This window comes from Aulostomus chinensis, chromosome 5 (genome assembly GCF_037954235.1).
Source record: "Aulostomus chinensis isolate RoL2024-O1b breed Wild chromosome 5, RoL_Achi_v1.0, whole genome shotgun sequence".
Classification (NCBI taxonomy): domain Eukaryota; kingdom Metazoa; phylum Chordata; class Actinopteri; order Syngnathiformes; family Aulostomidae; genus Aulostomus; species Aulostomus chinensis.
The window spans coordinates 17,227,167-17,241,473 of record NC_141324.1 but is presented as its reverse complement, the minus strand read 5'-3'; the positions used below and the strand labels follow the sequence as shown (position 1 = coordinate 17,241,473).

General features: G+C 43.3%; 1 protein-coding gene across 2 annotated transcripts in view; it reads left to right on the top strand.

The window, feature by feature from the left end:
* The window catches only part of ephb1 (EPH receptor B1), a 159,473-nt gene that overhangs the window by 85,483 nt on the left and 59,683 nt on the right, over positions 1-14,307 (top strand). For both annotated transcript variants that reach the window (XM_086203572.1, XM_086203571.1), the window contains exon 4: positions 10,627-10,782. In XM_086203572.1, coding sequence (XP_086059698.1) covers positions 10,627-10,782 — 156 coding nt within the window. The remainder of the gene's footprint in view (positions 1-10,626; positions 10,783-14,307) is intronic.

Here is a 14,307-nt window from a genome sequence, read left to right as displayed (position 1 = left end):
TTATTCATCTCAACCACATGAAAAAAACCAAAGTTACAAGCCTGTTTAGGAAATGTAGGAAGTCAAACTGACATTAAAATGTTATCAAGAAAAGTAAAAAAATAAATACATTTGGAATTAATTGAAATGCAGGCTTACTTAGTTTGATTTTAATATCTTGATCTTAAATCATCAGAGACAAACAGCTTGCTGTGTAGTTCCACTTATCAAGTTCTTGTTTAATGATGAAACAAAATTTGAATTAAACAATGAGAACCTGATTACAAAGACAACACAACTTTTCAAGAAGCAAAAACTAAATTTAGATTTTCCGGTTTTTACATAACGACGCAACGACTGTTCTCCCTTCTGTGTGCAGTTTCAGCACAATAGCAGTAAACCGTCCCTCCATTACTGGAAATACGGCTTAGAGACGCCTGAATCCTCACGTTAATTCATTTTCAGTTGACACCTAAGCCTATTGTACATAATACAATAAGCAAAGCAGGTAATAAAGGCATTGTGTTGGTTAAAAAAAACAAGACCGGCTGATGTCTGTCCAACTGTTGCTGAAATTGATTCAAGAATGCCCGTGTCTCTGTATGTTTGTCTGAAGTATAACACTGCAAAATAGAGGGTGAACTTAGCAAACTTTCCTTTCTCTTACATAGTCTTATTGGATTTAAGTTCTGCTCTCCTTGTGACCGACGTATGAGTGAAGAAAAGTCTTTGAAGGCCATTGATGTCATAGAAGGGGCAAAAAAAGAGCATGCATGGGCATCTTTGGCTAACTGCTATAGATTAATTGATCTAGCTATGAAGTTAATGAGCTAGATCCCCTTTTAAAGGAGACAAGTGCTGAGACAGAGGAAGCTAACGGTCTCCCACATGTATTAGAGTGGCGGGCAAGAGAAAATGATTTATTTTAAAACACATACTTTATTCACCGTGTGACAGAATCGCAAGGTAAGTGACAGGAACTTAAGTTTGAATTTTATTCCCTGACTGATCACCTGCAAGTCCGGATCCACAAGCAACATCATCAGTTGCTGAGTAACGGATGAATATCATGTGATTGACCGTAAAAATGTCCATCACATTAATGCCTATAATTCTATGGCACTGACAATAAAACGCACACAGACACTGAAAAGCCAGAATATTATAACCACCTGACTGATATTGACTGGGTACCACTTTTGCCACCAAAACAGCCCTGACCTGTCAAAGCATGTCCTCCACTCGACCTCTGAAGGTGTGCTGTGTTATCTGGCACCTAGATACAGTATGGCAGAAGATCCTTTTAAATCCTATTAGTGTGAGTTGGGGCTCCATGGATTGGCCTTGTTTGTCCGGCGCATCCCACAGATGCTCGACTATGTTCTTCATCTTCCCTATAGTTGGCCATCTTCTATATCACATCTTTCCAGTGGTTGGCACAGATGAGCGCAGTGGCATTTAGTTTGGCCAGGTCATCTTCTGTATACTGTAGAGTTTAGTTACATCTCATGGTTTTTGATTCACCACACTCACGCATCGGAAGTTGTTTTCAATTTCTTCGTGGAAACCTTGCAGCATCTTTCACCGACCCACAGGCAATTCAGTTCTTTTTCCAGACAGCCCAAGGTTGACTGTTGCCCATAGCTAAGCATTCGATTGGATTGATATCTGGGGAATTTGGAGGCCAACAACACCTTTAACTTGTTTTTGTGTTCCTCCGACCATTCCTGAACTATTTTTTAAGTGTGGCAGGGTGTGTTACCCTTCTGAAAGAGGCTGCTGCCATTAGGGAATACCATTCCCTTGAAGGGTTGTGCTTGGCCTGCAGTAAAGTTTAAGTAGGCGTTCTGTGTCAGAGTAGCATCCACATGAATGGCAGGACCCGAGGTTTCCCAGTAGAATATTGCCCAGAGCATCACACTGCCTCTGATAGCTCACCCTCTTCCCATAGTTCATCCTGGTGCCATCTATTCTCCTCTAAGCCATGCCCACACACCCGCCCATCCACATGATTTAGAAGGAATCGTGGTTTATCAGACCTGGCCACCTTCTAGCATTGCTCTGATGCTATCATGCTATCAACTTTTTGAGATGGACACAGGACATGGGAACCCAGACTGGTCTGTGGTTGCGCAGCCCCAAACCTCTGTGTTCCAACATTTTTCCATCAGAACCAGCATTCAGTTTCTTCAGCAAATTTAGCTGCAGAGTCTCTTTTATTGGATCAGACAACATAGGCCAGCCCTCACTCTCCACATACATCAGTGAGCCTTGGCCAGCAGTGACCCCGTCACCTGTCCATTGGTTTTCCTCCCTTGGACCACTTTTGGCAGGTCCTGACCAGGGAACACCCGGCAGGACCTGCAGTTTTGGAGATGTTCTGACCCAGTTGTTTAGCCGTCACAATTTGGCTGTTGTCAAAGTAGCTCTGATCCTTATGGTTGCGCATTTTTCTCCTTCCAACACATCAAGGACAAAACGTTCACTTGCTGTCTAATATATCCCCGACTGACAGGTGCTCCTGTAACAAGATAATCAATGTTCTTCATCTCACCTGTCAGTGGTTATAATGTTATGGCTGATAGGCATATAACTTCCCTTGACTTCCTCCTCTTCAAATAACCCTCCATCTCTCCCGTTTATTTCCCTGTGAGCTGGCACTGAGCATCTCGCTCCCCTGTTAGCTTCTAATTACAGTGTAGATTGTAGTGCAAGCACATGTTACTGCCTGCTGAGCAGCGATATGTTTCGGAGGGCATTTTTTTTTCTCTCTCCCTCTCTCTCTTCCACCTTGCCAGCCAGGAACGGATTGGCACTGTGGAGTTTCCTTGAATACCAATGCCTCGCTCGTCATCTCGATCTCCTCCACCTCCTCCTCTTCTAACCACTTCTCTATCTTAAAGATATTCGCTGTGCTTTAGCTGCATCTTACTGGAAGTCAAAATTGACCTGAGCCAATGTGCCAGGTGTGATACAGAGCAGCCAACTACCAACGCAGCGCTGGGTTATGATGAGTGGAGCGCAGAGATTATATTTTATTTTTATATATATATATATATATATATATATATATATATATATATATATATATATATATGTATATACACACACACACACACACGTGCATACGCAAACACACAACTCATGCATGCGCTTGCAGTACGCCAGATTTCCCAGTCGGCTGGTCCCGTCATTGGCTGTCTGTTCAAAGGGAAAGTGTGGGCCAAAAGCAAACTGGCTGTGAGGTTACCATGGAAACAGCCTGCCCAGGGGCGTAGGCTGTCTGCTAAATTGTGTGCTTGTGTTTTAAAGGCTCACACACACTTCAATTTTGAATGTTGTCTCCCTGTGTTCATTAAACCTGGTAGACACCTGCTTTGTTCATTAGAAGTCCAAACATTTCAGAGGTTTATTTATTGTCTCAAGCTGGACGCCGTTTCCTTGTCTCATCATTTTACCATCGCGCTGCCCTCTATTGAATCCACTCATGCACTGTTTTCATTCATGTTCTGATACAAGTGTAGTATTATTCACTCGATTGGGACATCAAAAAATAATCAGAACGTAATACAGATTTGTTTCTTCTTACGTGTTTGTGTGTTATTGTCCTTTTACTCCTTGTGATCAAAATCGGCAGCTGCAGTAGTGAGAATTTTCAAGCCTAATTGGAGGATATTTCTTCTTTCTGGGGGGGCGGGGGGTGTTAAGTATTGTTCACGAGTGTTTCTGCAGCATCAGACATGGCTGTGGTAGCTAGTTAGGAGAGGTGTGTCAAGTTGAGCTCTGTTAGGTGAGAAAGCTGCAGAAAGTTTTGGAGTGTTTGATTGCATGTGAGCGTGCGTGCGTGTATTGGTGTGTGGGTGTGTGTGGGGGCGTAGCTGCATGTTTTAGCACAGAGGTGAGATCTTGACGGGGCTAAGAATGGACAGATGATTAATGATTGGGGGGAGTGTTCTACGGGAGGAACTCTTCAGCACTGCAGTTCTTAAGAAAAGCAGACGATGTCGGTTTCTGTATTCTTTCAACCATCCCCTTTTCTTTCCTGAGAAAAACCTCTCCGGCACCTCTGGCATTCTCTCTCAGAGATTAGAAGGTGATGACGGAGGATAGCGGAGACTAACACTGAGCAGACATGCGAGTGATGTCACCGCCTTGAACCCTGCATACCTTTAAGTGAACTGAAAATACTTCTCATGAGCCCTGTTGACCCGTGATTGTAGTTTATTAGAAATATGCAAAATAATGAAAAAAAAAAAAAACTGCTCTCGAGTTCTACGGATGAATAAATCATAACCCTAAAAAGGTCCAGCTTTTTAATATCCTGCAGGCATTCTGTGATGATTTTGACAAGCCTTTGTTTCGAGCCGCGCCTCTGTCTCAAATAATTGTATTGTGTTTTTCACTGACCTTGTGGAGGAATTGAACACCTGGGCTGAAAAAAAGTAACTCATTACGTGGATTGTGGCAGGAAAACGAACAATGACAGAAGCGTGAGACTGAATACCAATAGGCTACGCCGCTGATTGCCTTTTTTGTTTTAACGTGTTAGCTGTCCCGCCATGTTTCGTGTCCGCTTTGTCAAACAAACATGTTCATTTTGCCTACTAACCGATATGCTCGGATTCAGAAATTCACTTGATATATAAACGCGGCCTCCCGGGCGTTTGAGTCGTCTTCTGGTGCACAGCGACAAAAGGGGTCAACTGGGGTCTTAACTAATCATAAGCACATCTGTGTGAGTGTTTGTGAATGAGAGGGTGGTTGGGGGGGGGGGGGGGGGATCTGCATGACTCCAAAGCCGCTAAAGTCTATGATCCATGCCATGTGATGAATGAGGGCCGGGGTTAAGGTTGTACTGGGGGGGGGGGTCGAGGGCCAAGAGTTGTATTTAAGGGTCACTGACTTTAACTCACAACTCTTTTTAGTCTTTTAAAACTTTAGACAAGCAAAGGTGGTGTTTTAAAGTGTTTCCCTCCTTCCTTAACTCCAAAAATTTTACTACACTTGCAACATTAACATGAGCCATAACTTCAAAGCGCTAAACTTTAGTGCTCACAGTCAACACCGGAGAGTTTGAGGGGGAAAATAAGTGATAAATATCTCATAATACAGAATGAAACTCCTTTAAATCACTGATTTATCACATGGGGGTTTTAGTACCTTCCTTCCTCACATCAACTGCTGCATGCACTTGATTGCACTTCCCACAATTTGCTGCAGAGCTATTCGTGTGGTTTAAAATCTTGTACCGGTACATACTTCCGAATGATGCCAAAGTAACAAGACTCAGTGTACTTTAACTTTTATTGCGTTGGGAGTAGCCATTTCCAACCCCATCTCCATCGTAATCCCTCACATCGGCTTACTGCAACCTTTAACATGTGATTTTTCATTTTATCCCGCGTGTGCCTACTGATTCTTTCATGACAAGCTAATGTGGTTCTGCTCAAGATATAAATCCCAAGTCTGCAATTACCCTGTGCTTTGTACACACATTCTGTGACACGGTGCTGCTGCATGTATGATGTATGGGCGACTGTGTGTGTGTGTGTGTGTGTGTGTGTGTGTGTGTGTGTGTGTGTGTGTGTGTGTGTAGGCTGTATTACAGACTGCAACAGCTCAGACTGTAACTGCCATTGCTGATCATGTTATGTTGTCCTGGTGAATCTAAGGACTTGTCATATGCATGCAGATTGATGTCATTATCTAAAATCTAGAAGCTGCCGAGGAAACGATTGACAATTAAGACATCACCACCACCGTCATCATCATCATCCCACTCAGTCTAGCAGTGACGCGAGGTCACTCCAGTTAGACGTGAGGAGTAGCGAGCAGTCATCCATAGCTGCCTCGCCTCTGTCAACTCACCGCACAGCCGTTCGCAGACCAGAGGGAGCGGAAGAGAGAGAATTAGATGAGCAAACTTAACTAAGGATTCGTACCTGTCAATCAGGAACGGCAGAAAGTAAAAGGAGAGGAAAAAGGTGGAAGAGAGAGCAGTTCATTACCGGCGGGACAGACAAAAAAAAGAAAAAGAAAGATGTGAGGGGCAGAGTTGAGCTGAGAAGGAGAGGAGGAGAGAACAACGTGAGGAAGAATCCTGCAGAGACCACTTGAAAGGGAGGAATGTTTTGTTTCTGGATGCAGCCAGTTCAGTTGTGGGTTATTCTCTCACAGGGGATACTAATTGCTTGTTGATCTAATGTTCTATCCCCTCCTGTCCCTGTAAACCAACACATTCGCTGAGTGATGGATGGGGTTTTTTTTCGGTTTTTTTTTTGGAAGAGAACAGGAACTCCCGGCTTTCTCCAAACTAAATATTCACAAATCAGAGAAAAAGACTTTGGGCACAGTTCCAAATTCAATGAAGCACAACGATACTCAAACCGCTGCTGCGTGCCTTTAAAACAAGACCTCTGAGGCTTTGCATCCATTCTCACACTCTCTCTCTCTCCCTTCATTTCTTCTCCTCTCTTGCTCCATGAGGCACATCAGTAAACTGTTAATTAATGAGTTTAATATGAGGATTCACGCACTTTTTTTCGGGAATGTTTCAATTAGAGAAAAGGGCTCAACTTTCCACGTGGGCTTTATCCGGCAACGCCAATTGTAGCTTCCTGTCCACAGAGAGTCGTCAGGTTTGAGCACTAATCAAGAGGCGGAAAATGCGCCATTTTCCTCTAATAGGGTCAGCGGCGATTACATATGTCGCCGCCGTGCAACTCCGGAGTCTTGCAGTGATGCAGTATGAGAGTATTTCTCAGGTTTAGAGAGTGTTTATCGGAGTGTGTGTGTGTGTGTGTGTGTGTGTGTGTGTGTGTGTGTTTGTGTTTATATACATTCTTCTGCTTACAAGTTTGCCCTGAGGCACTTTTGCAGCACTGCAATCTCAGAGGGCTGATTCAGCACAGCTCATTGGACAGGCTAGGTTACTGTCTGTAAACACACAACCCGAGGGCACAGCCCAGGGCACTGCTCACCCCCTATTAAATACACATTGAACAACTTATTAGGATCCTTTTTTATAAGAGTCAGGGTAATAGATTGCTTGTGTGTGTGTTTGCTGTAGTCTCCTAACTCTGGATTTAATATAGAAAAGCTGATGACACACAAGTTCTTATCCCCTCGCCAGCTGAAAATGAATTTTTGATCTGTGTTTTATCATCTTGTAATCTCTGATCTGTTTGGAAGTCGGTGCTTTATAAAATGTCAGTGCAGCAGGAAAGGTTTTAAGAGTCTAAATGTTCTTGTACTGGAAGGAGCTTGATCTTCTGATATATGAAGTCTGTGTGTTATACAAGATACACACACACACGCGCTTCCTCCAGAAACATTTACTGCAGACACACACACACCCTGCAAAACTCTTGTAAACATGTGCACATGCATCCATTGTTGTAAGACAGCTCTGGAGCGCTCCCAGCATAGCAATGTGTTTCGCTCACAGGCACATCCTTGTGCATTGCAGCTGTGATTTGCCTCGCAGCTCTGAGGCTTGTTTGTGGTTGATGTGGTGCGGTCATTCGTGTGTGTGTGTGTGTGTGTGTGTGTGGTGATGGACACTGTGTTGTGACTCGACATGAGGTCAGTCAGTTAGCATGTGGCGTAGCTGTCAGCCCCACCAGCGGAGATGAGAGGACAGTCACAGTTTGGTTTCAGCGTGTGCGTGCGTGTGCGTGTGTGCATGTGTGTGTGTTCGCTTCTTCCTCCTACACCCACTTCTCCTTCTCCTCCTCCTCCTCCTCCTCTTCTATCTCTATATCCTTCACTAACAGCCCATCAGAGAGGCTGGCTGTAGAGTACCGTGGAGAAGTCATCAAATCAGGAGGCTGTCATTTTTAAAACCGCCCTGCCGTATCATATCACCCTCGATATATTGTTATAAATCCTCACCATTAGAAGATTGGGGTTTTTTTCTTATCAGTGTGGAGTCACGTTTGCACTCTTTGAGCATACATCACACTTTCAGAGAGGTAGATTTTTCCTACAACATTTCCACTTTTCCATAGTACACGTTTGCATTTACGCTTGGATCAAATTCTTCTTCTTTAACTAAGTTGATTGGTGTGTTTTTTCGTATTTGATGATGGTCAGGGTTGAATGCTACTGTGATACTTTACAACAGCGTACGCTCAACATGGAACGGATGCTTAGTTATAAATGAGGGCTGAATAGACCTTCATTAATGGTGTTTGTAGCCCTTTAGTAACACACCACCTTTACGCTGTAACTTATTCAAGGATCTTAAAGTTTTAATTTTTCAATTTTATTTAAGTGGGTTTTTTTTGTTTATTTTTTTGCTATTTGGAGTAAAAGTACTCTAACTTTCTAGCTTCCCCTTTTTGTTTTTTGAACCCAAACCTTATATGGCACTACTATAACACAGTATAAGCTCATCATTATCACAAAATACACACTGTGCGATATCATGATAGGGCTTTAATCTGATTGGCTATTAAAGCAAACATCCTTCCATTTTCTCAAATCATTAAATAACCACATCACAAACACAGAATAGATATTGATAGATAGATAGATAGATAGATAGATAGTAGATAGATAGATGATAGATAGATGATAGATAGATGATAGATAGATAGATAGATAGATAGATGGATAGATAGATAGATAGATAGATAGATAGATGATAGATGATAGATAGATAGATAGATAGATAGATAGATGATAGATGATAGATAGATGATAGATGATAGATAGATAGATAATAGATGATAGATAGATGATAGATAGATGATAGATAGATGATAGATAGATAGATGATAGATAGATGATAGACAGATAGACAGATAGATGATAGATAGATGATAGATAGATAGATAGATAGATAGATAGATAGATGATAGATAGATAGATAGATAGATAGAAAGATAGATAGATAGATAGATAGATAGACAGATAGATAGATAGATAGATAGATAGACAGATAGATAGATAGATAGACAGATAGATAGATAGACAGATAGATAGATAGAAAGATAGATAGATAGATAGATAGATAGGTGTGTGTCCTTGATAAGGTTGTCAGTGTCTGCTTGTGTGAACGACTTCACTCCACTTCATCTTCCCAGGATTTTTTCTTTTTTTGTGCGTGTCTTTTATCTTGACAGCCACCTTTGCTATAAAATGTCTGATATTTTTTCTAGTCATTATCTAAAAAATATCACATTTCCCAGCCTGAGTCAAGCCATTGCGTTTAACTCAGGCAAATAGACACCATCAGAGCCACTATAAGATGTTTGTGTCCCATTAAATTTCCAACCCTTCCCCCTGAGGAGTGCAGCGACACCACAGCGTCCTCCCACATCAGGAAAGTGAGCTGAAATATTAAACATTTATCGTTGTTAGTCAGTAAATCCTTCCACGCTGTGCACAAGCCCCTTCAGCTTTGTATCCTTTGGGATATGAGGGTAAATAGATCAGCTTATTGCCTGGATTTAGGCAAAGTGATATCAGCCGCAATAATCTTTGTCCTCCATCCGTGGCCTTTAGAATTTAGAGATCAAGCACATGAATCCAACCAGTTACAAATTTGTTCTTGAACACACCACAAACACCGCGGATGATTGACAGCAGACCACCAGCAAAATATGCATTAGTCCTGGGGGAGGGGGGTGGACTCATGATCTAACTGCCACATGCCACTACCAATCTGATTAAACAGGTGTGTGTGTGTGTGTGTGTGTGTGTGTGTGTGTGTGATCAGAATATAAAGTGCGATACATGTCGCTACAGGCACTGATGTTTTCAGCTTGCAGGGTTTTTTTAACACAGAGAAGAAGTAGTGAGATGATGGAACGAGGTGCCATCTTTCTCTAACATTCTGAAATGTGTGTTTTTAAAGTGAAAAAGTACTAATGGTGGCTATCAATGTAGAACTTACTGGTTAGCCACGGATGCTTCCAGAAGAAGCTAAAATAACTGCAACCTTGAAATGAAAGGTCTCAAAAAACAAAATGTTCTTCTCACCAAAATGTGTTGGCTGCAACGGTTATATAACCAGTGTGTTGGTGGCATCTCCTTACATATCCTTACATATTTTTTTGAAGGTATTGAAAAATTTGTCACCTTTGCTCGCCTGCTGTATTCGCTTACTCAGGTCTTCTGGTTACCATGTCCATGTTTTCATCAGCGGAAAATTGTAAACAGGCCATAAAAATCTACTGTGTGTATTCATGTCCTCATTTTGAGGGATAACACATAAAAAACACTGGTCAAAAACTCCACAGGTGCACCCTGCGGGTATAATTTGAGGAAATAAAGACACCGAGAGACGACGCAAACACAAATAAGCACAGATACGATGCATTTACCTGCAGTGCGTTCAGTGATGCGCAACTGTTCATTTTTCATCCTAAAAGTCTCCAGCAACATAAGTGTATAAACGGAAGAACCTTTAGTTAAATTTGCACAGTCCTTTTCTCCTCAGCGAAACTACTGATATTTTATGGTTGTTGTGTTGTGGTTCATGTCTTAGCACAAAAAAACCCTCTTGGTTAGAAAAGGAAAGATCACCGTTTGGGTTTAAATACAAAGAAAAGGTGCATATTGTGACAGCAGGCTCCTTTCATACCACACCCATTTGATCTCTGTTTTCATTATCTGACTTTGTTTTTCCTCCTCTTACAGCTTGTCCACCTGGTACCTTCAAGTCCACTCAGGGTCCCGGTCTGTGTCTTCAATGTCCTCCTAACAGCCGCTCCACGGCTGAGGCTGCCACCATCTGCGTTTGCCGTAACGGCTACTACCGTGGCGACGCCGATCAGCCGGATGAACCGTGCACTAGTGAGTCAAGTCTACGTGACGTGTTTCATTCTTGTAAGAGAGGCGACTATAAAACCCACGGATGCTCTTTTCATTCTGACTAATGTATAAGTGACAGGAATGTTAAAAGACACACGTCACGCGTGTAAACCACTCCAACATTCCAGACATTGATTCTACTGGAATGTGGACGGATCTCAGCTCCAGTCGCCTTTTCAATAATCACATTATAGGATGTTCGTCACTGACATCTATGTCCTCATGCCATTGAAATTCCTCCCTATTTCCCCTCAGCAATATCCGCCTGCCGCTCTTGGTTTTCTCTCTCTCTCTCGGCCTGCTATCATCCCCTGAAGTCCTAATTACTCAGGCAGATGCTGCACAGCAACACTGTCCTGCCGTTATCGGTTGGCGATCCAATAAAGCCGCTCGCAGCATCGTGCTTACATTAATATGTTGTAAAAGCAATATGCTAAGGCCCCTCGCTGTCCCTGCTGACACGCACGTCCACAGGAGAGGAGCATTGTTAGAACCCCGCCACTCCCAAAAGAGTTGGAGAGTGTTTTAATGGTTTCTTCTCCTCAGACCTCTACATATGATTCTATGTATTTAAGTCGTATAGACCGACTAATTTGCCCTTTTTTATTGATCACCAGCGGCTTAAATTCATATCGCACTCGTCTTTTTTTGCAGTGCCTCACAATTTAAAAAAAAAGAATGTATGCCTCAAAGCTGCCAGAGTCCCACTGCAGCATGATAGCTTGTCTGACTGGTCCCTGAGTGTATCCTTCCACACCTTTAGGCTTTGGATGTTCTCTCATCTTGAGTTTGGTCTGCCCTCCCATGGTATACAACATATTTCTCTAGTGAATTAATGAACGCTCCATCAAGTGCGCCATCTGCTTCTACCTCCAGGCCCTAAAAATGTTCCCAGAGCAATCTCTACAATAGTTCCCAAGTGGAGACTCCTGAGCAGATCCCTGTCTGCTGTCTTTCCAAATACAGCCCAGTTTCACATCGTTTCCCTTCTTGTCATCTACATCCGACTTGTTTCCTTTGTCCTTAATGCTCAGTGCCGCTTCACACCTCTGAGTATTAGTGGTCCAGTTACTACAGCAGATCAGCAGCTGATAGAGATGATCCCTCATACATGAAAGGGATCATCTGATTCCCATGCTTGTATTTAAAATGGCAACCATCCCCTTTTAACATTGAAAACCAGCTTGAATTACTCATTAATGGGGATTCTCATCAACAGCCTACTCAAAGCCTTCTGTGAATGTTGACTGTAGAGTAGCAGTGGTGCTCCGGCTTCCCCTGGATCTCAGTGGGTGGGGGGGCCACTGAGATCATCCTAGTAGAAAGAAAAAAATCTCTTTAATACCGCGGGTCCTGATAAGAGCACGGCTTGAGTAGCTTAAATCAGGCCAATCTGTTGCAGCAGAAGCTGTAGCTGCAGAGCGCTTCTTGCCAGCGTCACAGGCGCCGTGTGCTCCAGATCACTCTGATTAGCTTGCTGATGGATTGTCCAGCGCCTAGCTCTGTCAGCAGGGCGCCTCACACCATAACCCCCTCCCCATTCTTCTCTCCTCTTATGGATATGCCGAGCTCGGGATGCACTCCAAAACTATATCCACACCTCCCAACCCCTTTCCTCTATCCCAATCTACTCTCTTCTGCTGACTCCAGCCGATGCCTGAGGCGAGGAGCGCCAAGTGTTCTGTCTCACAGCGTGAAGCCCACTTCTCTCAGCTTGACGACGCTGTGTTGCGAGCTATGGACAGTGGTTTGCATTGTACTGCATCCCCTTTCCAGTTCCTTCTATAGGGGCTAAACCTCAGTCTAATGTACCTCTGGTTGTGTGAGAATGTGCAGAGGGGAGAGGTCAGCTGGACCGGTGGGTTTTTCGCAATGCGTGAGTCAGATGAGGAGGGGGAGGAGGGGGAGTAGGAGGAATGGTGAGCTGACTGACTGAGGGGAGTCAGCCAGTGCAACCAGTGTTGATTGGGCCATTGGGGAGATGAAGAGATGCAGCATACTGGTGTTAGGGATAATAGATATTGACAGGAAAGGGGAAGGAAGCCAAAGATATAGAAAGGAGGAATGTGAAACATCAGATGATTAAAAAAAAAAGAACAAAAAAGTAACAGAAAATATCTACTTCTTAGAAACCACTTCTAGCAGCCTCTTGTGGAAAATCAATGGAATGTAATTGAATGGACATAAATATGGAGACCGAGCAGCAAACCAGCGCTGTTGTAGTGGGGTTGTTACACTCCCGATCCACACCGTATTGGCTCTTGAGCTTGCGGCTTTCACTCATTGCACATATCTGTGGCTTGCCCCCTGAAAGCCTTCTTCATTCCTGTCAAACACTACCCACGCCTCATAACACAGAAAAATCCATCAAAATTTCTGACTGAAAGGACAAGGTTATCTATTTCACCGCGCTGCTCATTGTCCCATTCAGCTCCTTTTTTTCCCTCTCTCCACTTTCTCTCGTCTTTGCGTTCCTACTCGCTGCTTCTTCCGCTCCCCTTGTTCTGTTTTCAAAGAGAAAAGGGAGTGAGCCGTCAAAGTGCATAAATATTCTGCGCTTTTCTCAAAGTTGCTGTTTCTCCCTCTCTCTCTCTCTCTCTCTCTCTCCAGCTCAGTTGTCAGTTAGCAGTGCTTCCCCCACTGCAGCAGTTGGGGCTAGTAAATGGAGCGAGGTAATTATCTCTACTGTAACCCCTGATGCTTAATGTACGTAAGTGCATTCAAGAATGACACCAGTCGCTCTTTATGAAGTGATGCAAAATTTAAATACAAAGGGATGGTGTGGGATTCTCACCCTGCCCCCCCCCCCCCACACACGAAAAAAGGCTTCAATATTCGTATTTGTGGATGCACACACTAGCAAACAGTCCCTCTATGAGTCCCTCAGTCTCTTAACCAAACATTAGTCCTGATAAAATGTTTTATTTCATGTCTCACCAACCCACTCAGCCCTTCTTCTCTCTCTCTCTCTCTCTCTGATCAGTATCTCCACACAGGGACCTTCTGTTGCTCCCTCAAGGGCTGTTACACATCATAAAAACAAACACTTTGAAAGAGGAGAGACGCTCGGCCTCAACACCATTCAAAGGGTAGACGAGTAAACAATGCTCAGATGTGTTTATTTTGGACACAGGGGCACTCTTCATATTAGCAGCCAGAGGAGGCAACTGGGCTGTGGCTCTTTTTAAAAGCCACCTGTTCGGTTCCCACTCACTTCCAGGGCAGCTGCATCATCAGCCTGCAAGCTAGAACGTCTCAATGTAGAAGAGAGGAGCTGGGAAAAATGACATTTATAACACAGTGGCGATCATCATTATCATTTCATTTCACAAAGAATGGATTGTTGTGTCTGTTTCAAGCTTGGAGACGGTCACAAATCCTCATGTTAGTGCTCTATTTGGAAAATATGAGGCATCATTTATTCCTCCTGCAGGTGCAGGAAATGCTAACACACACACACACACACACATACGCGGATATGACGATACAGTAGAATTCTCTCTTTGA